This window comes from Poromitra crassiceps (genome assembly GCF_964638095.1).
Source record: "Poromitra crassiceps genome assembly, chromosome: 14".
Classification (NCBI taxonomy): Eukaryota; Metazoa; Chordata; class Actinopteri; order Beryciformes; family Melamphaidae; genus Poromitra; species Poromitra crassiceps.
The window spans coordinates 39,081,754-39,106,508 of NC_139633.1; the positions used below are offsets into that span (position 1 = coordinate 39,081,754).

A 24,755-nucleotide genomic window follows, 5' to 3' on the forward strand; every position below is an offset into this window, starting at 1 on the left:
CTGTCTGTGTGTGTGTGTGTGTGTGTGTGTGTGTGTGTGTGTGTGTGCATGCGTCCGTGTGTGTGTGTGTGTCACATTGGTAGTCTTCCCCAGCCCTCTTGCCTGCATAAATAAGAGCGGTGTCACAGACATTAAGGCTTCCCCCCAGAAACTGATGGGTGCGTCTCCCTCTATAAATATTCCGCGTGTGTGTGTGTGTGTGTGTGTGTGTGTGTGTGTGTGTGTGTGTGTGTGTGTGTGTGTGCGTGCGCGTGCGCATGCGTGCACCACTATAAATCCAGCTCTAATGAAATGAAAAAGGCTTACTGGAATAAAAGGCTTGTCTTCCAAGGTCGATGATGCCTGCATGCCATTAGAGAACGCATCCAGGAGCAACAGAGGAAGACAAGAGACAGAGAGACCGGGGCGTCCGGGTAGTGTAGCGGTAGATTCCCTGCCTACTAGGGCATTCACGACTAGTGAATTTTACTAGTCGACTAGTCGTTTTTTTTTTTTTTTAATCTTTAAGAAAGAACATGAGGTATTTACACGACATACATGGACTATCATATCCCATATCCCCCACAAAGAACATCAAAACACAACAAAACAAAACAAGAAAACTAAGATACACAATAATCCAAGAACAAACAAGACTATTGGACAAACAACCAAACAAAAACAATGCATTCAGCTCCTATCCTGATAAGCCTAATGACACTGGGGTAAAAAGTTCTTAAAGTCAAACTCTGTATGTGGTTGCCATATGTTGGGGATGTCTAAGAATCTGCCTTTGCTCTTGTAGTAAATGTTATCCAACGTATGGTAGCTTGAGAGTTCATTCCACCAGTGAACTACAGCTGGGGGACTGGATGCTTTCCAATTTAAAGCTATGCATTTCCTAGCTGCCAACAGGGCAAGATCTATTTATTTACTTTGAATGCATTGTTTTTGTTTGGTTGTTTGTCCAATAGTCTTGTTTGTTCTTGGATTATTGTGTATCTTATGCAGTTTTCTTGTTTTGTTTTGTTGTGTTTTGATGTTCTTTGTGGGGGATATGGGATATGATAGTCCATGTATGTCGTGTAAATACCTCATGTTCTTTCTTAAAGATAATAAAAAAAATAAAAAAAGACTAGTCGACTACTAAGCACAGTGTCGACTAGTGGTTTTACTAGTCGACTAGTCTGTGAATGCCCTACTGCCTACCAACACGATGGTCGCAGGTTCGCGCCCCCGTGTTACCTCCGGCTTGGTCAGGCACGATTGGCTGTGTCTGCGGGTGGGAAGCCGGATTAAGGGTATTTGTCCTGGACGGTCGGGGTGCCTGTTTGGGGCGGAAGGGAATAGCGTGATCCTCCCTCGAAAAGAAGGCTGGCATGTGTCGGAGGAAGCATGGTGCTAGTCTACATCTCTCCCCAGATCGGCAGAGGGGGTGGAGCAGCAACCAGGGCAGCAGGGGGAAATTGGCTAAGTACAATTGGGGGGGAAATGGCGGAGAAAATTTGAAAAAATAATGTAAAAAAAGAGAGACATGAATCACTGATGACATCACAATTGCACGAGTGACATCACTGATGACATAGTCTTTGGAGAGCTGTGCGGCCGGAGTCGCAAGGCGCACCGTTGACCTCGATCAATTTTCTTCCAATTTGGCTCAAACGTCGACTTTGGACTCCAAGATGAACTGATTGAATTTTGGTGGTCAAAGGTCAAGGTCACTGTGACCACGAACGCCATTTTCAAGCTCGGAAACGCCATGCCTCACTAACACCTTGACGGAATTTCTTCACATTTGGCTCAAACGTCAAAGTCTGGACAGACATGGATGTCTACTGCTCAGTTGTTGGCGGAGGCATACAAACGTTTAGTTTTTTTAATGACTTCCGTTAAAGTAAACATTTTTTTAGTTTTATATTTTCTTTTATTACTGATTAACTGATTAAACGGTTAATGTTTAAATGGTCGGTTATCGGTTCAACAGTTATCGGTTGACATCCCTACCACAGGCCTTATTTCATACATATCCCATACAAAAATCCTTTGCCTTTTACACGTAGGAACCAGGAAGTGCAAGGACTTCTGGGTAAGCCCACAAACATACGTCATCCCTGCGGTACGCTATTGGTGGGAGGAGAAAGCTGAATGAGGGGCGAGGGGAGGAGCAGCAGTAATGGTGAAAGAGGAGAAGTGATGCTGGTGGCTCCTCTCCAGCAGCATCAGCATCGTGGAGCCCACTGTGATTTGATTAACGCGGATGGAACGTCCTCGGTGTCGGGACGGCTTTTTACTCAACCTTGAAAGTTGTGGTGAAAGTAAACGGGCAGCGGAGCTGGATCAGACTAGCTTTTACAAAGAACTTTCAGTTGGATTAAACACAGCGTTTCAACTAGGGCTGTCAAACGATTAATCTTCTTAATCGCGATTAATCGTGCGATTAACTATAACTAATCGCGATTAATCGCGTCTTTGTATCGCATGTTTAAAATGCTATTATTTTGCATTGCAAAGCATTCTTAATTACGGTAGATATTAATCATTCTTACCAGTGTGTTGTGATTGGGAATCAAATTACTGCAAATAAATGTACTTTGTGATCTTTCATTTTAGATTTATTTTCAATTCGATAGAAGTGGAATGTAGACAGGAGGTAACAATGTCTACAAAATATATCTAGAACCGATACTTCCGGCGGCGGCGCTGTGGAGCAGTCGAAACCCAAAATGACACAGCCGAAGAAGGCTGTGTCTGAGCTAAAAACTTTGGCACTTCCATGTGAATAATGCTCGGTATTGGAAACTGTGTATTGATAACGTGTATATCCGCGCATCCGAGACTCTGAAGGAAGAATGAGTGAGGAGTCTCGCGCTAGCTAGCTGGCTGCTAGCTGGCCGCTAGCTACTTTCAGGTGATCGCTCGCCTCAAACTCGATGTACTTCGGTGATATTTTCATTCCGTTTTACACAAGGTGCAAACTACGGCTCTTGACTTGTCCACTGTGCCATTTGGGGAGTTTTTTTAAAGTAAAACGAGCCATTTAAAAGCGTATTGCTGTCGTTCTCTTCCATGCCTGCCTGCACAAGCAGGAGACAGGAAACCGAACGGCTTGACTACAAGTACGGGGCGACGAAGGGACAAAATAGCGGCATGCGATTAACGCGATAAAAAAAAACGCGTTATGATCGGCGCGCGATTAACGCGTTAACGCTGACAGCCCTAGTTTCAACGCTGCAGATCTCCCTCTGGGTCTGGGACACTGCCCACTCCAAACTGTAAACGGAATCTTGGCCAGTGATTGGCGAGTGGTGGATTCACTCTTCACCATTCAGTAACGACTTTGCTATCAGGGAGGCCCGCCCACCCTGAGACCGCCCACCTGGTTGCCTCAGGAAGCCGGGCTCCTGCAGCATCGCTCTTAAAAGAATCAATATAACGTTGATTCGCTGCTCTTCACATAACTACATAACATAGGCCTGCATTGAAACGTTACATCATGAAAGTGGAAGACAATATTTTGCACCATGCACTGCTAGAAGTTTGCCGTTTGCATTATATCGACGACCTGAAAGCCACTCTCTGATTGGTGCTATGAACTGTCACTCTTTCAATTTCAAATCCCCTAGACCCGCCCTCAACTACAGCTGTGGCTGTGAAGGGGCACAGACTCATACTCACAGTATAATATTTGAGTCTGGGCAGAGACTATAACAACAGCAACACAAGGATATCTTTGGAGGCAATCACCTTTTATTCTGGGGGAAAAAGAGTAAATAACTTGCCTTTTGTAGGTATGTAAATAATATTCTCCAGCTGTGTGAACATCTACTGATGGAGAAATGTTCAAATTCACCAGCCACTAATTGGCAAATCATTATATTGTGTCTCAAATCTGTTAGTTTGGCTTCTATATTGCAATGATCCAAACTAACTGACCATCAGCAGTATACTTAACATTACCGTTATACATCTCAGGAGAGCAGAAGAGTAAATACTGAGCCATGCACATGAAAATTACTGTTACAACACTTACAACTTCATTTTCACAAAGTCTTTCATGCAGGCAATGTGCCTGTGGGATCTCCATCATGTTAGCCGCTCCATGCTCGTACTCAGTGTCGTCATCAGTCCGGTCATCAGTGCCGTGAAGAAATGACCAACAATAGACCCTTTTCACGGGGGCCATTTTGTGTCGAAAAGGCAGGGTTAACACAGGTGCAAGCAAAACACTAATGAGGGTTTCAAACTTCCATGATTGGAATGTGGAAACCCTCATTAGTGTTTTGCTCGCACCTGTGTTTATTCTGCCTTTTCGACACAAAATGGCCCCCATGAAAAGGGTCTATACCGTGTTAGAAATCACTCAGAGCCATATAGATAGAAGAGTCCCGACATCTCCATTCACTCCAATGGACCAGTTTTTTACTCTCCAGAGTTCCAGGAAGTAAGGTCCTGGATTGAGCAGCACTGTCGAGTTGCAGCAAATTAGACAGTTTGTGTTGTACTCTGAAAGGGTTTTTCATCCCTTGAATCAAATTGTACATTATCAGCTTTATTTTAGCATGCAAAATTAGCGGAGACCCATTCCTGCCTGTTCATTGGCTAATGAGTCTCGCATTTTGGTCCTCTGCTGACGCCACTCTCTCTCTAGAGGACACTAAAATCACTGTATAACATTAACGTTCCTCATCATCACCCATCCAAATGTACAGTTACAGTACTACGGTGCCATCTAATGTACAGTTACAGTACTACGGTGCCATCTGACCTTCAAATGTACAGTTACAGTACTACTGCCATCTGACCTTCAAATGTACAGTTACAGTACTACTGCCATCTGACCTTCAAATGTACAGTTACAGTACTACTGCCATCTGACCTTCAAATGTACAGTTACAGTACTACTGCCATCTGACCTTCAAATGTACAGTTGCAGTACTACGGTGCCATCTGACCTTCAAATGTACAGTTACAGTACTACGGTGCCATCTGACCTTCAAATGTACAGTTACAGTACTACGGTGCCATCTAATGTACAGTTACAGTACTACGGTGCCATCTAATGTACAGTTACAGTACTACAGTGCCATCTAATGTACAGTTACAGTACTACGGTGCCATCTAATGTACAGTTACAGTACTACAGTGCCATCTAATGTACAGTTACAGTACTACAGTGCCATCTAATGTACAGTTACAGTACTACGGTGCCATCTGACCTTCAAATGTACAGTTACAGTACTACGGTGCCATCTGACCTTCAAATGTACAGTTGCAGTACTACAGTGCCATCTGACCTTCAAATGTACAGTTGCAGTACTACGGTGCCATCTAATGTACAGTTACAGTACTACGGTGCCATCTGACCTTCGACGCCACAATATTTTTAGGGCACAAGCCAAGGCTATATGGAAATCCCCGGGCCCTATCTTGGTACAGGCGATATCCCCTATTTACGCTTGCGCACCTGTTTGCGCGTGCCTTAAGGCAGGGAAGATAGCAGTCCGCCTTGCACCAGTGTCCAGGTGTTATGCCGAGTTTTGCACCCTCGCCCGGCAGCAGCTAAACGCATCCCCACCTCATGGGAGCATATTGTAATGATTTATACAGAAATGTAACTGTTTAAAAGTGATATAATAGTCTGGGTAGACGTGACCTCCCTGTTTTCTAAGTTAAAACAGCCCCGAAATATGATGGGGATGCGGAAACGTTCACTTCACCTGCCGCAGGCGCAAATTAGAGCCGTGCCAAATCATCTGTGCCCCCAAAATGCCAGCACAAACGGGATTCTTAAGCACTAGAATTATTCACAGGTGTGGCCTGGGCGTTACATCAATCAAAAGCAATCAGATTCCCGTCTCGCGATTGCTGTTTGCGCGAGGCATGCAATATGCTGTAATTCTCTCCATGCGTAATAGAGTGGACTCACTCGTGCCGAGGACAGAGAGAGATGGAGAGAGCTTATTGATTGTATGTGGTGCCAACGACCTTCCGGGTTATTGGATTGGTGAAGGTAAATAGCCTATGTCCATTTGTCCAACAAGTTTTCTCAATTCATTTCCCTCTTTGCGATGTGATAAAAGTTTCTCAGTGAGTTATAGCCTCATTGAATTATCTGCTAATACCCAATTTTAGCAGCAGAATTTGATGTCCTGGCGTGGCAAGGCTATGCGTAATGACATATCCAAAAGGAATTTTATTCTACACTGCGCTGTGCAGCAGCACGGAGATTATGGTGCGCTCAAGTGCAGCAGGGTATTTAGCGCGTAAGAGGTGCTTTTCAAAGCTCTTAGCGCAAAGTAATAGCGTGCTGCTGACGTTAGGATAATGCCATCTATTAGGGCTGGGCGATTAATCGAATTTTAATCATGATTACGATTTGGGCTGTCCACGATTATGAAAACAAGATAATCGACATACAACGATTTTGCGGCTCTTGTCACTCTCGTTCTGTCTTGTGTTGTAAATCGAGCGCACCCTTTCCTTTGCAGCGGTGTGCTCGGCCCCTCCCCCAAAGCCCAAAACACACACACACACCGCTCGAGTTGGGAATGACTCATGTGAACAGAGAGCCACGGCACTTCTCCCCGCTTATTTCGTGGTAGCACAAGAATAAGATGAGAGAAGTCACAGAAAGAGAGCCGCTGGTCGAGAGGAGAGGTAAAACAACGTATGTGGGGTGGAAGCACTATGGTTTCGCCGAGTTTGAAGGTCCACACATCAAGAGCGATGCGAATATACAGCACGGAATTGCGATGCGAGTTTTGCTGTCAATCACAGCCACAGACTTGGAACAAACAGTGCAAGATATGCGCGGTCGTGGCTCCACCTCGCAACACAACCTATCACTTGAAATCCACTCACAAAGTGGTCTATGACCAAGCAATAAACGCTAAACGAACAAAAATACAAAGCCCCATCTAGTTACTGCCACCGCATACAGTCATCGATTCAAGACACTTTACAATGCGACCGCATATTCAACAGCTAACGAGCTCACAGATAAACATTAACAATAGCCTATTATAAACCTAAACGACGTAAGTCGCTTTGGATAAAACCATCTGCCAAATGAGTAATTTAATGTAATGTAAACGAACGTTACTAGTGTTCTCATTTGGTTAGTTTTGAGGTTTAAGGACTACTAGTTCAGATGTTTACCAACATATTGAATGTAGATTAATAGTTGCAGTTGGTTGTGGCAGTTCACTGCAACATAGTAGGCCTATACTGTATATTTATTTTAGTTTTTATTTTATTTCTAAATCTTTGCACTTTTATTATTTATTTTCACTTATTTATTTTCAATTATATCTAAAATCCAAAGACATCCAATGTTAAATAAAAAGGCAGTGTAAATGTTGAATAAATTCATGATGTTCTCAATGTCAATGAGTAATCGTGTTAAATAATCGTGATCTCAATATCAATCAAAATAATCGTGATTATGATTTTTGCCATAATCGTGCAGCCCTACCATCTATCCCCACATTTTAGCGCTGAAACGCCTGCTTTGGCATGTGGCACGCCTATGTCCAGTACAACTATAACAGGCATAATGCTAAATTACCGCTTTTGCGAAGATAGGGCCCCCCCTCTTCACCCTCTTTCCAATTGTGGTTGACGGACATGATCTCTGTTATAAGGATGAAGAGACTCAGGTCTCTAAGGACCAACTCAATTAAAAAAATTATCCATTTTTGGGATCCGTTTCTGGCCTACCTCAATGAGGTTAGGGGCGGCGGGTGACTTGCCCGGCTAGTTCCTCATTGACCTCTTACACAACATCTCCTAGAAGCACATAAGCACCCTATCCAGCTGGTAGCACGATATTATATTACAAAACTGTAATATTGAGTGTCGTTGTGGCTTGTTTTTTGTTTGTTTGTTTGTTTGTTTTGTTTTCTCCCCTGTATCTGTTTGTTTGTCTTGTTCTGTTTCTGGAAAACTTAAAAAATCCAAGCCAAGGCTACATGCCAGGGCACAAAGGCAATTGGTCTATTGACATTGTGAAAAGCGATTTTTCTGAATCCTGTTTAGAATCTAAAGGGACTCTGATTTACTTTCCTCTGATCATCTTAGCTTTGTAACACTGACTTTGCACACTTTGTTTCCGATCATGCGTTCAAGATTCAAGATTCAAGATTTTTATTGTCACTCCATGGTACAAGTATCAGGTGTGAAATTCTTGTGCTGTGGACTCCGTTTACAACATAGTACAAATGTGACAGGGCATATGAGTGCAAAAACAACAAGAGACACAACAAGCAATAAGGCAGTATAGTGATAAGACAAGTCAGAGACAGTGGCATATTCACTGCACATAGGTGCACATGTCATGTGCATACTTTAGACGTGCTTAAACATTTTAAATTCGACGTATTTGACATACAGGTGCAAATAGCATATACCTTATTAAACATACAATTAAACATTAGACATACGTAATGGTAGCAGCTACAGTACGGTACAGTACGGCTACTACACTATTTGTGTATGTTAAGGAGTCTCGTGGCCTGCGGGAAGAAACTGTTCCTCAAGCGATTTGTGCGTGCTTTTGGAACCCTGTATCTCCTCCCTGAGGGTAACAGGGAGAACAGGCTGTTGTGGGGATGGTTTGTGTCTTTGATGATCTTCAGGGACCTCCTGAGGCACCGCTGTTTATACAGTTCATGCAGTTCTGGCAGCTCACATCCTGTTACGTGCTGGGCCGCGCGTCTCACTCTCCGTAGCGCCCCGCGGTCCATGGTGGTACAGTTCAGGCGCCTGAGTCCGTGTAGTCGCTGTTGGGCCTTTTTGACAACAGTGGCGGTGTGTCCGGCCCATGTCAGGTCCTGGTGCATGTTGACTCCCAGGTACTTGAAGCTGTCCACCCTTTCCACCACTGCGCCGTCTCGTCGCCCCCCGAGATCAGCCCCACGACTGCTGTGTCATCTGCAAACTTCACGATGGTGTTCGAAGTTTGAGTCGCCACGCAGTCGTGGGTGTAGAGGTCGTACCAGAAGGGGCTGGAGACGCACCCCTGGGGCGCTCCTATGCTGATGGTCAGTGGGGAGGAGGTGAGGTTGCCCACCCTCACCACCTGGCGGCGGTCTGTCAGGAAATCCAGGATCCAGTCGCACATTGCTGTGTTTAGTCCCAGATCCTTGAGCTTGCGTACCAGCCTGGAGGGTACTATGGTGTTGAATGCTGAGCTGTAGCGTTGTGATTGGACGAGGGCTGCTCCATCGCTGCTCATAACCACTCATAACGGCATCATTGTTCCATATAACTTGAACAGTAACTATACAACTTGTGTACATCCATTATAAGCTGTGGCTGTGGCTCAGGTTGTAGAGCGGGTCGTCCACTAACCAGAAGGTCGGTGGTTCGATCCCCGGCTCCTCCAGTCCGCATGTCGAAGTGTCCTTGGGCAAGACACTGAACCCCAAATTGCTCCCGATGCCTGTGCCAGCACCCTGCGTGGCAGCTGGCCGCTTTCGGTGTGTGAATGGGTGAATGTAGGCACATTGTAAAGCGCTTTGGATAAAAGCGCTATATAAATGCAGTCCATTTACCATTTACCATAAGCCCCTTTCACACAGATGAAAATGCCCGTGCACACATTATTCAATAGTGAAGAAGGGTAAGAAGCAAAGCTATCTATAATATCAATATATCACTAATATAATATGTACCTCAGTTCAGGGGAATTCTAAAGTATTATAGTTCAATTCTCCTTTTGGGGAGATGGTGTTACATTTATTGTCGGGAGCGGGTGGTGGGGGGTACCAGCCAGACTTTATTGCTTTGGAGATATTAATGCCCCAAGGGGAGGGAGAGAGGGAGGGAGGGAGAGAGAGAGAGAGAGAGAGAGAGAGAGAGAGAGAGAGAGAGAGAGAGAGAGAGAGAGAGAGAGAGAGAGAGAGAGAGAGAGAGAGAGAGAGAGAGAGAGAGAGAGAGAGAGAGAGAGAGAGAGAGAGAGATGACGTTCAGGATTCAGGAAAGGTAATACTGTAATATAATTTTGCTACAGGGCCACAGCAGGATGATTGAGGTCAGAGCAGAAACACACACACACACTTCACACTTTGTAATTTGGCTGAGGGGGGCTAGTGAAAAATTATTTTGGCTAGCTAGTAGCTACACACAAACATTCCCTCTCTCATGCACACACACACACACACACACACACACACACACACACACACACACACACGCACATGTGCTTGATATACATCTCTCAATAGATGAACACAAAAACATCTATAGTTAGCTCATCACACACTCGTGTCCACACACACGTACTCTCTCGCACGCACACACACACACGTACACACTTTTATTTTACAGCATCTTACACACACACACACACACACACACACACACACACACACAGGCTGCCTGCCTGTACGATTAGAAAGTGTGTGTGTGGTGGGGGTGGGGGGCGTGATCACGACACTCTCCTTCTCTGCCAATCACTCTGAGCAGATGGGCTCTCAGACAAACACCGTTTTCAACCATCTATAGTCGACAAATGATTATTTTCTATCACATTTTTTTTTTTTTTTTACTTTTTATTGACAGATTATTATCAATACATACTTGCATTGTATACATTGTAGATATGTACTGCCATAGATTTTTTTTTTTTTTTAGAGAAATAAAAGAAAAGACAAAATCACAACAGCAGCAACAAAACAAAAACAAAAGACAGACAAACAAAAGAATGAGTCGACTTTTCATTATACATTCATCTTGGATCCCAAAAAATAAAATCTGGCCTAATGGGTGTTATATATTGAACCCAGCATTCCCATCTTGAGGTAAATTGTTCTACTTTATGATTGATAACAGCAGTTAGTCTTTCCATCTTATATATATCCATCGTAATATTCATCCATTCTTTCACTTGAGGGCTTTCCTGTGATAACCACTTCCTGGTGAGAGCTTTTTTACCAGCTACCAGCAATATATTAATCAAATATCTGTCTTCTTTCAACCAGTCTTCCGATATACCAAAATACATTGTTTTACTATCTAGGGGTATTACACATTCGAAAACATCTTGTATAGCTTTGTGAATCTGTTTCCAATAACCCCTGATAATGGGGCAGTCCCAAAAGACATGATAGTGATGTGCTATTTGACTTCCACAGTTTATCCAGCAAGAAGATGAGTTATTATCATAGTGAGCTTTCTGAGATGGTGTAATAAAATATCTAATGATGCATTTCCATGTGAATTCCCTCCATATTTGTGATCTAGTAGACTTCCATTGATATCCCCACATTGTTGTCCATTCCTCCTCAGATATAGCCATTCCTCCTTCATTTTCCCATTTTTCTCTTATGAGGTAGAATGTCCTTTCAGACTTAACAAGGACCTATATATGCAAGATATAGTTTTACTACTGATATCTGAGTGGTATGCTTTTCTAAAAAGTTCTAATATATCTGTGTTTGCTTCGTTTAAATTTCTTATCTTCTTTTCAAAATAATGTCGCAATTGGAGATATCGATAGAAGTCTTGATTTTCTAGCAACTATTTCTCTTTAAGCTGTTCAAAGCTGGAAAATTATCCTTCTTCCATTACCCCACACATTGCTGTTATTCCTTTATTGGCCCAATCTTTAAATCTGGAATCAAATTTGTTCGGAGTAAAGTCAGAATCATATGCACACCATTTGAGAATAATAATACCTTTCTCTAGTTTATATTCTTTTATCACTGTTTTCCACACTTTAAGAGTGAGTCTTACCCATGGGTTGTCAATTGCGTTTACCATATTGCTTTGTAGATTATCTGCCAGGATTGCCTGTAGGGGAATGGAAGATATCTTCTCCTCAATGCTTTTCCATTGAGCCGAGTATGAGGGGTTACACCAACATATCATGGCTCTCATCTGTGCTGCATAGTAGTAGTCTTCTATCACATATTAATGGCGTTTCTATCTGCTCCAGCTGTGTGAGGTCAGGTGTTTCTATCTGCTCCAGCTGTGTGAGGTCAGGTGTTTCTATCTACTCCAGCTGTGTGAGGTCAGGTGTTTCTATCTACTCCAGCTGTGTGAGGTCAGGTGTTTCTATCTGCTCCAGCTGTGTGAGGTCAGGTGTTTCTATCTACTCCAGCTGTGTGAGGTCAGGTGTTTCTATCTACTCCAGCTGTGTGAGGTCAGGTGTTTCTATCTGCTCCAGCTGTGTGAGGTCAGGTGTTTCTATCTGCTCCAGCTGTGTGAGGTCAGGTGTTTCTATCTGCTCCAGCTGTGTGAGGTCAGGTGTTTCTATCTACTCCAGCTGTGTGAGGTCAGGTGTTTCTATCTGCTCCAGCTGTGTGAGGTCAGGTGTTTCTATCTGCTCCAGCTGTGTGAGGTCAGGTGTTTCTATCTACTCCAGCTGTGTGAGGTCAGGTGTTTCTATCTGCTCCAGCTGTGTGAGGTCAGGCTTGTGGTCAAGCTAGGGCTGCACGATTTGGCCTTAAAATTTGATTTTTTAATACTGTTATACTTCTCTAACCATTTGTTGCCCTGCACAGCTCAAAAAATATTTTGTTCTCATAAGTGACACAATTTATGCTTTACTCTGAAGGCAGAACAACCCAACTTCCTGTTTTAGCTTGGCGCTGCTATGCCTAACTTCATGGCTGTTGCTTGCTAACCTGCAGTCACCTTGACACGGGTATGTGGGTAGTCTCAAGTACTCAGACCCACCGTCGATGTCATCAAGCTTCCAGCGATGGAGGGTCTGAATCACAAGTCTCTGAGGGAAGTCGGCAACCCGGCAGATTCCGCCGGGACAGAAGTTACGTTATACACACCGCCAGTGATGGGCAAGCTACTTGGAAAATGTAGTAAGCTAAGCTACCAGTTACTCTCGAAAATGTAGCAAGCTAAGCTACAAGCAACATGGCAAAAGTAGCTTGCTACATCGAAGCTACTTTTTTCTTTTTTTTACATTGAATCAACTTCATGATCAAGAACAACTTTCCACCAAACTTCACTTCAGTGTTTTCGCCTATGGGATTTTTTAATGGGTTTTTGGCACGATGCTTCTAATAAGGTCTCTGGGCAACGCAAGCTTAATCAAACGCGAACCAGTGTTTAGTAATATCATCACACATGAGGACCACTTTTAGCTAGCAAACGGCTAAATGAGACTACACTGTTGAGTCGACGGGGATTTTGTACGTCAATAACGTCATCACTTCAAAGGACGAACACGGAAATGATCTTTCCCTCACCTGGTTCAGCCCGTTCTGCCCGGGGTAATCAGTGCACAGCAGCGCACACATCAACAACAGTCCAGGTTGAGTGCTGACGTGACGGGGAAGCCTATGCGACACTGTGTGTAGTTCTGGATTATCTTAGCACAAGCTTTTTACTTCTAGGGCTCGCATTTACACATCAAAACTCATGAAAGTGGTCCTCATGTGTGAAGATTATCTGGCTGAACACTGGTTCGCGTTTGATTAAGCTTGCGTTGCCCAGAGACCTTATTTGAAGCATCGCGGCAAAAACCCATTCAAAAATCCCATAGACAGAAACAGTGAAGAACCAGGAAGTCCGGGACTTGCGCGTTCTGACTACAACAATACGTCATCCCTGCGGCTCTCTATAGGCAGGCAAAATAAATGCTCAGTTCGATTGTTTATTAAAACACACTGAAATTCACTGGCACAATATTCAAAAACAATTCCAAAATATTTTTCAGGCAATAAAACCATAATAAATAAAATACAGTGATAGAAACAATAAAAATAAAATAAACACCAAAATACATTATATACTATATATTGGAGACTTTTCAGTACAGGATAAACTGCTTTTACACTTTTAATTCAACTCAAACCACAGTAGCAAAATGACAATGACCTGGCCAAAGAACAAGTGCAATGATAGTGCTCATCAATAAAATACGGTCTCGTGTGGTCTGTGGTTTGGGGATGAAAGATTTCTCCTTCCCAGTATGGCGACGGCATGAGCCACCCTATTCTGCCTCTGATTGGCCTACCCGTGATGTTTTGCCCTAACCTTACCCAATCATCAGTCTTTATGCCTAAACCCAACCCAATCAGAGGCAACAAGGATGAGACAACACTTCACTTGTAGTCCGTAGTGCTTTATCGGCTACACAGGCACACTTGACATAATATGACATTGTCTTCTACATTATGTAATGGTGGCCATGATTGTGGATGTTCACGTTATTGTGATTAGTGTAGTGACATAATCCCACAGTGTGCTGTGAAGTCTCACTGTGCACTGCAGACAGTGAAAAACCGTAGCAGATAGCTGCTCTTAGATGGTCTAACATTAAAGGCACTATGTGTAGGATTCTGCACTATTAAATATCACCAAACCATTACCTTGTATATCTTGAGGACTTACAGTGATTCATTTCTGTGTTTACAACTAAGCCACGCCCCCTCCCTGTGTTGTGATGGGCCACCAAACCTTCCTCCCAACATCCCGAATGGGCGTGATCTGTTTACATAGAAATCCCTCCCTGGAGAGGCCGACCTAGTGAGCCCCTCCCATCCCACAGCCCAAAACAGAATTTTGCAGACAAAGATGGCGGACCCCTGATGCGGGCATTTCAGGCATTCCATTCTCTGATCCACCTTAGAAACCGCATACTTTAGCCAAATCGCCGGCGAAAAGACAGATCTCAGACCAGAGTCAACCTTGCCGGTCTGGCTTTGACTTGATGGAGAGCCCTCCGAGCAGCTATATCTGGCCTGCAAAGTGACTCGGAGCTGGCGTGTTCTCCTGTACTTACACATGGTAAGTAACGTTATAGCTTTTGCATGTCCCATTTCAGTAACGTTACGCATGATAGCGAAATGTACAAGTTGTTATCGATATTGTGAATTTGTTCTGGGAATGTTGTAATCACTTGGCTAACTGTTGCTTTTCACGGCTATTCAAATGACTTTACACTGCTCAGTGTGGCCTGTTGCAGGATTTGATTAGCTTGTCGTTCGTGTATAACTTATACACAGACATTCTGGTGACAAGTTGACATGCATGACATAACGTTACTTCCCATTACAAATTTTGCATGCATTTTCTGTTATAATTACGTCCAGTTGCTGTCACTATGACGCAGAACGGTATAGTAATGTGTAAACACTCAGAAACACCATGGAGAAAAGCTAGCTTCGCTAATGTTAGCAGTTTGTTTTTCTATTCTGTCTCACTAAGCAACGTTACATTAGAAAATAGCTGGAACACCGTCCAAACAAATCAAGGCTTGGTAAAAGTATCTAATTCATGACAATGTGGAGGAAGCCTGCCTTGATATCTAGCAGCTACAAAATAGATGATTCAAATGAATACTAAACACATTTCCATTTGTCTGATTTCCAGTCATCCAGAAGAGCTGACGATAGTCAAGATAGAAAACAAGTGGACCCACGATTATGATATTTGAGATGGAGAAATTGTGCTTTTATAGCAAACCTGTATAATACATGTTCCATCATCTTTGATGTTTGCTGTCTGCAATCTTCTGTACACCAATAAAGTTGATATGACTTCATCCATGTCTCTTGGCCACTATTCTCCATTGTGACTGTCTGTTGTCCATTGTAACATTAGATTTGCCTAAAAGGTTAACCTTTTCAAAATCCATGGAACCGTTACATGGATTTTGATCGGTTAGCAGACGATACAAATAACAGTCTTACCAAGTGGACTATTGTCAAATATCCTAAAGTTTTATGACTATCATATCATATCATATCAAGCCAAATACATAGCCGAGATGCATTCGTGCTTGTTTTATGTACTTACGTCTGCAGTAGGTAGGCTATGCACAAAATAGTTGTTTATTTCTCCGTTGCTTGGGAGGGAGAGGGGGGCGGGGGAACCAGGAAGTGCTCTGCGCTGGTGGGTGGGATCAAGATTGTTTGGGTAACACCCCTTTGTTTTGGTTTTAAATGGCGACATCTAGTGGACAAAAAATTCACACATAGTGCCTTTAACAGACAGCATAGTCATATTGTCAACACCACATTTTAGCGATCTTGAATGACATGTTGGTAACGTTAGTAATCCCAGAATTTGCTTGATAGTTAGCTAGCATCCTGCTAGCGATGCTAACATTAGACGCTAAGATGTCATTGTCATGCCATCCAACCTAACGTTAGTCAGAACTCGTCTGCTGAAGCCATAGCTTTGTCTCCCGCATACAAAACCACCATCTGACACATTTTAATTCCATCTGTTTGTGACTCCGATTCCGGTACGAGTGAGTCTGGTAATGGACGGCTGGCTGTGGACTGTCCTGTCTGTGTTCTACTAGCGATAAGGACGATACGACTTCCAGTCGGATTTTCAAAGTAAAACGATTCGGCCCAAGTCTAAAGCACTCCGACGCAATTTAAAACGTTTTCCCCTGTCTTTCTATGTGAGAGATTTAGCTTGACCGTGCCGCACGCTGTGGGACAAGAGCAGGGTGAGAGAGAGAGAAAGACGCTACAAATTCCAAGGTGCACCAGTACGTGTTATGAAAATATTTATGCGCACTGGCAGATCTTAAGGTGGGAAAATGCGTGTAAATACACGCACTCTGGAGCCCTGATATATGTCTGTCAAATGTTTACCCTGAATTTTCAACTCTTGTCACTGTGTGTGTGTGTGTGTGTGTGTGTGTGTGTGTGTGTGTGTGTGTGAGAGTTAGAACTTCGACAGTTCTTTTGAAAGTTTTCTTTCAGAGTCAGCAGCTCATTCAGTTGTTAGCAGGGCGCCACACAAACACACACACACAAACCAACACACACACACACACACACACACACACACACATTAACACGAATACACTCAGACTCTTCACGTACAGTAGAACAAATTGTCTCTTGGTCATCACAATCTCTTTCCTCTCTCTCCCTCTCCCCTCTCTCTCTCCCTGTATCTCTCCATCTCTCTCTCTCTCTCTTATCTCTCCATCTCTCTCCCTGTATCTCTCCATCTCTCTCTCTCCCTCTATCTCTCCATCTCTCTCTCCCTCTATCTCTCCATCTCTCTCTCTCTCCCTCTCTCTCTCACCCTAGGCGTTGTGTCACACACTCATGCGTGAAACAGCACAGATGGAAATGGTCTCTGACAGAGCAGCTTTGGGCCACACACACGCACGCACGCACACGCACACACACACACACACACACACACACACCATGCATACAGCATACACACCTCTGCACTCTCCCAACACACACAGTGAGTCCCGGTGTGTGCGCGCGCGTGCATGACTGTGTGTGTTTGTGTGTGTGTGTGTGTGTGCCCCCAACTGTGAAAATGTGGGCACCAGACAGAGGCCATCGACGGTCTGCTTTTCTGCTGTGTCACTCTCCTCCCTTCTCTCCTCTCCTCCCTCTGGCTTTCCTCCTTTTTCTCATCACCAATCGCTCTCCTCTCTTGTCCCTGCGGTTTCTCTCTGGTGTAGCCATGCTGCCCTCTGCTGTTTTCAAGGTTGTACTGCAAGTAATAAATTACCCTGTATGGTCAGACAGAAAAGGCACTCTGTGTGTGTGTGTGTGTGTGTGTGTGTGTGTGTGTGTGTGTGTGTGTGTGCTTTCTCTTTACTGTGGCTAACAGGTCAATAGAAGCCACTTGAATCTGGACAGGCGGTCTAGTGGATTGACAGCACACACACACACAATGCCTTAACCTAATGTACTCGTACGCTAATTATCACGCACGTCAGGTAGGGGTGGGAATCACCAGATGCCCACGATACAATACTAAAACGATACTTGAGTCACGATACGATAGTATTGCGATATTTGCGATATGCTAGTATTGCGATATATTGAATATTGCGATATTTCGATATATTGTCTAACTCCTTTTCCTACCTTTTCCTTGACCTCACCGGAAGTAAAACATGCAGTGTTTTTTTGTTTTGTTTTGTTTTTGCCCCACACGTAGGCTACATTATTAAGCTTCTCTGGACTCAATATGCCACTGCAGGCGTGGACTGCAACATCAGGCGCTTCGGGCAGATGCCCGGTGGCCTGGCATGGCATGGCCTGCAAAAAAAAATATATATATATCGATACAATATCGTCAGGCAAAATATCGCGATACTATGGTGTATCGATTCCCCCCCCCACCCCTAACGTGAGGCGTTGATAGTGTTGCTTGTTGTTTATTGTTTATTTTTTTATTTTTTTATGATTAATCTGCAGATTATTTCCTCGCTTAGTCAATTAGTTGTTTGGCCTATATATAATATATATATATAATATATATATATATATATATATATAATATAATGTCATAAAATGGTGAAAAATGTCATTCAGTGTTTCCCAAAGCCTAAGATGATGTCCTCAAATGTCGTGTTTTGTCCACAACCCAAGGATATTCAGTTTACTGTCATAGAGGAGTCAAGAAACCAGAAAATATTCACATTTAAGAAGCTGGAATCCTCCTCTGGTCGGTTGGGGCGCCTGTTCAGGACGGAAGGGAACTGGTGGGAATAGCGTGATCCTCCCATGTGCCACGTCCTGCCAGTGAAGATCCCCACTGTCGTGGGTGAAAAGAAGCGGCTGGCAACTGTGCATGTGTCGGAGGAAGCATGGTGCTATTTTACGGTTTATGGTGCTCTCCCCAGATCGGCAGAGGGTGGAGCAGCGACTGGGGCAGAAGGGGGAAATAAAGAAAGAAAAAAGGCTGGAATCAGATAATTTAGAATTTAGAATTTTTCTGAAATAATTACTCAAACTGATTAATTGATTCTCAAAATATTTGCATATTAATCATGACAACTAATGGAGTAATCATGACAGCTCTAGTTTATTGTTGTTTACTCTTGTTGTGCAGGTGAAGAGTGTGTTCAACATGACGGCCAAGGAAGGCAGGAAGCGCTCCATCAGCTGTCTGGTCGCCGTGGGAAACAGCAACGGAGCCGCAGGTTCGATTCCATCTCAACACCGAACATAGACCGTTACTATGGCAACCAGAGAAACATGGGTTTGTCTGAGACAATAGGGAGGCGGGGGGAGGGGGTTATGGGAGGTTGCCGGTTGCCGGGCCTCCCTTCTCCTGCTCTCTCCTCTGCTCTATCCTTCATTTCTATATTTTCTATATTTCTCTATCAATTGTTCAAATGTTTTCTTTATTCTGTCTATTCTTGCTACTGTTGTGTCAGCTAGAATTAGCTAGATATATTTTCTGTGAAGCCCTCTGAGACATACTTGTGAATTAGGGCTATATAAATAAACTTGACTTGACTTGACAGTATCATGGATCTTAACTCATTGAGTGCCAATGACGTTGAACGACGTCAAATCAAATAGTAACGTAGAGTGCCAATGACGTCTAAAGACGGCAAATGCGTTTTTTGACGGTGGGACGTGGATCAAAGCCTCATGCATCTCCTGTAAAAATATTGGAGCTATTGAAGGTGTATAACCTATTTAAAGACCCATTAGGTGGCGACAGTGCTCTCCAGATTAGAGAAAGTTGAGGAAAAACAGCAGAAAAAGCTGTGATGAAAGAGAAACCGATGCATGAGCCAGAGCGGCACAGATTGCTCTGGCTGGAGCTAACGTTAGCTGCGAACAGCAGCCAATCCGCTCCCACAAATGAGCCCCTCTGTCTCTGCTGCGATAGTTTCTCCACACGATTAGCCGCCAGAAAAGAAAACCAAAGCCAAACCATTCTCATGAGAATGGTTTGGCTTTTCGGTGTCGCGCTGGGAGCCGGCGCACAAGGCGGAGCGCTCCGAAAATAGACTCTGGGTGCAGCGCACTTTGAAACGCGCAGCAGAAAGCCTATAATCGGACGCAGCTTCATCCCAGCTCACAACCGAAACCCCAGAAACGCAGACGAACTCAGCGAGCCCGATCCAGACTCCCCCGACGAGCGGCCGCCATCCGAACGTGGATCCGCAGGCAGCAGAGCCTGCCATAGCAGGCAGCAGAGACTCGCCTGACACACGCAGCAGAGCGAGCAGAGCCACCAGAGACACTCCCACGGAGGAGGAGTTTGGAGTTGAGGGGGGGGGGGGGGGTGCTGTTTTATTGAAGGAAATTACTGTTCAGATTAGGGGTGCACCGATCACGTTTTTTGCCACCGATCACCGATTGCCGATCGCCTATGGGAAATATCTGCCCAACCGATCATCGACCGATGACCGATCACCGATCACCGATCACCGATCACCGATATATAAACTCCTCAAAGAAAGTTTGGAAACGTTATTTTAGGTCGATTATTTCTCCTCTTTAATAATACCAATTGGCATTGTATTTAATATCGTTGGAAAGCCTGATTAGTGATAGGGCTTTTTTTTATTTAAAAAAAAAAAAAAAAAAAAAAAATTTTTTTTTTTTTTTTTTTTTTAATGAAAAAATGGCCGATCGCCGATCGCATATTTGAGGTCAATATCGGCCGATACAGATTGCTTGCCGATCGATCGGTGCACCCCTAGTTCAGATGTTTCAGGTCAGAAAATATTAGCTTCAGAGTCAGTGATTTGCTTGAAATGCTGTCTGTTTTTGGTGAAATCAACCTATCTTCTCCGGCTGATAACTAAAGAACGGAAAATGATATCAATAAACTTTTTTTGCTGATGATAGAAGAGAGTCTCATCGTTCTTTCTGTAAGATGGCTTTTCTGTAAGAAAGCCACGCCCCAAACTCATTTGATTGGTTGCTGCAACTGCTTCTTCCTGAAAACGTGTGGCAAGTAAAAAAAGATGCGTTTAAGATTAGGTTTAGGGTTTTCTTATCTAACTACGACCAGACCCAAACCCTAACCCTAACCACATTGTTGTACTTGCCTAAACCTAATGTCTAACTCTAATGTTTTATAAAAATGTGTGTGGTTTGACCGGGAATGGAACCCCAGTTCTCAGATCATTAAGCCACAGGACCGAGCACACCCTGAGCTGCACTTTTTTCGCACCCTAACCCTAATCTAAACCAATTTTTTTTTACTGGCCACACGTTTTCAGGAAGAAGCAGGACTTCACACCAGGTGCTATTCAGAAGCAAGGCTTAATAGAAGCGGAGTTCCACACTCAACCGCTCACACCAGAAGCACTCTCTTTTCCTCAGCACCTCACTCGGCTCGCCCCTCCCCCCACTCACACAACTTGCATTGACTTCATGCCTTGAAGAATAGAACAGAAGCTGAGACGATCGCTGCAGCGTGTCGTGGCGTGCGGCTGCTGTGAACTGTTATTAACAAGGAGGGCGAAATGAAACTGCCACAGCGCTGCATAGCTTCAGCGTGGCTTCAGCGTGGCTTCGGCGTACGGTGTGAACGAGGGCTAACTTGTGCCATGTGCTCTATCCTGCAGGCTTTGCGCTGGGGAAGGCAGCGGACAGACCCACGGCTCTAAGGAAGGTAGGACAACAAAAAACTCAAATAAAAAAGAATATCCAAATAATAATACATAAGTATAGCTGCTGCGCAGCAATGGGTCGTGGCCGGGCAAGTCTCAAGGCTTTGCGCTATTATGACATGACAATTGCTCGAGTGACATCAGTGATGGCATCACAATTGCTTGACTGACTGATGACATCACAAATACAACCTAATTGCCATAGGTAATTAAGGCAATTAGGCTATACACGGGGCCAGAATTCAACGTTTTGATGCACTGTGGGCTCAATTGTTGACCCATCGAAAATCTGTTTTGATACTTTTGTGTAGGACAGTCTAACGATGCAGATGTTGAAGTTTGGTGTCGTTTGAAGAAAAAATGTGGGAGGAGTAGGGTTTAATTAGTTTTACAGTTTTTGCAGTTTTGCAGTCTTTAGACTTCATAATTGGCCATAGGTTGCATTGTACAAAAGTTTCTCCTCATGTGGGCGCACATTTCGGTGAAAGTTGCAAAGCTGTAGCATGTATGCCTGATTTTTTATGAATTTTCAAAGTTTGAAACTTTAGACTGTCGCTGTAGTGCCGCCGTTAGGACTATTGGCCCCAAATTTGCGTCAAAGACGTTTGGCATGGGACTGGACCTTTGTGCAAAGTTTGGTTAGTTTTCATGCATGGGAAGTCGAACTTGCATATAATAATATAGGCAAATACAATAAGTGGCCCTGCCGCTTCGCTGGCCCGGCCACTAATAATAAAACAATCAGCACATAAAAAAATCAATAATCACTGTAGTAGTAGAGTACCGCAGGAATCATCAGGAAGACCTGGATGTTAGCACTTCCTGGTTCCCTTGTCTCAAAGTCAATGGGGTTTTAGTATGGGGATTTGGGTTAAATACCTGAAATAAGGGCTCAGTGGTTAACAATAGTTTATGAAACTGCGGCCTTTGTGTTCAGCAAGATAATCTTCACAAATGACGACCACTTTTATGAATTTTGAAGCGTCAATGAGACTTTTAAAAAAATCCCGATTTTCAGAAAACGCTTCAAAAATCGTAAAAGTGGTCCTGGTTTGTGAGGATCATCTCGCTGAACATGAAGTTTGCGGTTTCATAAACTTTTGTTAACCACAGACCTTATTTCTGGCATTTAACTAAAATCCCATTTACAAAAATCCCATTGACTTCCCGACGAGGGAACCAGGAAGTGCATGACTTCTGGGTTGGCCTACAAAAATACTCGATGAACTACAGCAGTCTGGATGTCTTAATAGGCCCTTTTCACAGCAGCATTTTTGAGGCTCATCCCTACATAACCCTACACTACTCACCAACAGTGACATCTCAAGGCTGGTCGGACTAGCTGCTAGTTTTGGGGGAACTGTAATTGTTATTGTTCTGTGGCCCAACAGGTAAATTAGGTCTCCAAACTAACATTAGTGAAAGTGTTGTTAATTAATGCGATATGAAGGCATCAAACATGCGTTTTACTCCAGTAAATTGGATGTACGTGACGCAGGCGTTGTGATTCGGTCTGTTTAAGTGTTCCAGTGCCAGGGCCCTCATTAAAGTCGAGCTGAACCCAAAAATGACTTTTCTTTTCTTTTAGTTCAAATACCTGGGTATGCAGTGCACCTATTTACCGTAATAATGTATGCAAAGAAAATCACAAACATTGAATTTCTTTAGTTTTTCACACTTTTTCACGTCAAAAGTTCATTGTTCAAGATTTCATTGATAACAGTAATGTACAGTTTGCTGACGTCACCTAGTACTAGAGGTCGACCGATTAATCGGATTGGCCGATTAATCCGCGCCGATAGCATGTTTTAAAAACTATCGTTATCGGCGGATGTGAGCTCCGATAGCGGCCGATGCCTGAGCAGCCTCTGCCAGCCACGCAAGGACGCACATCATATGGAGGCTCCAAACAAGAAGTCAAGGTAATGTCATTGTTGTGTACCTGAGATAATTTCGCCTATATTTAAATGAAGTTAACTTTAAGACAGCCTTATTAGTAAATTGTGGGCAAGATAAGGTTGCTGTTCATCATATGGCATATTGAAGAAGCCGCTTTACCGAACGCAGGCAGCCATGCTGTCTGATTGTGTTTTGCTAGCGCCGCGTAGCATGCTGCTGCAACTGCAGTGGAGGGGGGAGAGAGAGCGCAGCTAGTCACTAGTCACTAGTCATGTCATCTACGGCTGGCACTGCGAGACTAATGTTGCAGACAGACTTTTAATTACGTTTTTCAATGTAGACTACGTTATGCGTTAACGTTAACGTTATACTCTCCTAAGTTTACCTCAAGCACTTCGCTCAATGGAAAAGCCTTCAATGAATGCAATGCATTTGATTCAACTAAAAATTGCAATCTGGCAAATAGTGAGACCCGTAGCAAGACCCATTAAACTTTTAACTCACCAAGTTGCTTTCCCTTCCAAATCCAGCGACGTAAAATAATCCATTCACGAAAAGAATAAGCACTCCCAGGAATGCATGGACGATAAAAGTGTAACGTTACATGCAGTAAAGCAGAAAGTCGCACTCCGCAGTAAAACTCGCATCCATGTAAAGTTAATCCATCGGGTTCTTTCTGTCATGAAGACTATAATCCACCAAATCAACCGATGTTTTGTCATCAAGTCTTTAATCCACCGTCACACTTCAGGACATCTCTTAATCCAAAACAGAGTGTGAAAAGTAGTTGTCTGTCTCTACTTTGTTGTGTTTGCTAAACGGAGCGGCTTACTGTAACCAAGACCTTTTATTGTAAAGATGCGACAGCACACACCTAATCCGCCATTTTGGAGACTAGGCTTCTGCCCATTCTGCCCCAGCAAGGAGCCGTATTTCAGGCCAAAATGGCCGCAGCGCTGTTTTCAAAAAGGCACTATACTCTTGCCTTCTCATTCTCAATTCTCTTTGCTGTTACATGCTGCAAGCAGCTGGGTTTGTTTATTTTCTACTCCTGGGTCCCCAGTGACCCCACGTGACTGATGTTGACTGATAAATTAAATTAGGAAGCTTCTGTGAGGATGACAATGATAATTTCTTAACTTTAGCCGATCTGAGTTTTTTTTTTTTTTAACAACAATCTTAAGAAACAACCCATATTAAAGCCTAAGTTAAATTGTGAATATAGAAACACATACATATATGTTAGTTTAATATATTTAATATATAATATATTTTTTTATTTTCTTGTTTCAACAGATGGCAGCTGGAGGAAACAGAGTCCCTGTATGGGACTATTTTGAGGAAATAGCCCCAGGAAAAGCAAGATGTGGAGTGTGCGATAAGGTTATAAGTATGGGATCGTCAACAGCCAAATCAAAAAATACCTCCAACTTGTGGACTCACCTTAAGCACTGCCATCCAGAGGCCCATTCTGAGGCCTTGAAGAAAAAGGCTGACAATCAAAAGAAGGCTCCAACACAGGCCACAGTCTCTCAACTATTTGATCAAC

The 24,755-nt window shown here is 43.6% G+C and overlaps 1 protein-coding gene across 1 annotated transcript in view; it reads left to right on the plus strand.

Annotated features, from left to right (window-relative positions):
- mrps5 (mitochondrial ribosomal protein S5) overlaps nt 1-24,755 on the plus strand; it is a 69,693-nt gene that overhangs the window by 27,573 nt on the left and 17,365 nt on the right. The window contains exons 7-8 of the mRNA XM_083650463.1: nt 18,778-18,868; nt 21,263-21,309. Of these exons, the coding sequence (XP_083506589.1) occupies nt 18,778-18,868; nt 21,263-21,309 (138 nt within the window). The remainder of the gene's footprint in view (nt 1-18,777; nt 18,869-21,262; nt 21,310-24,755) is intronic.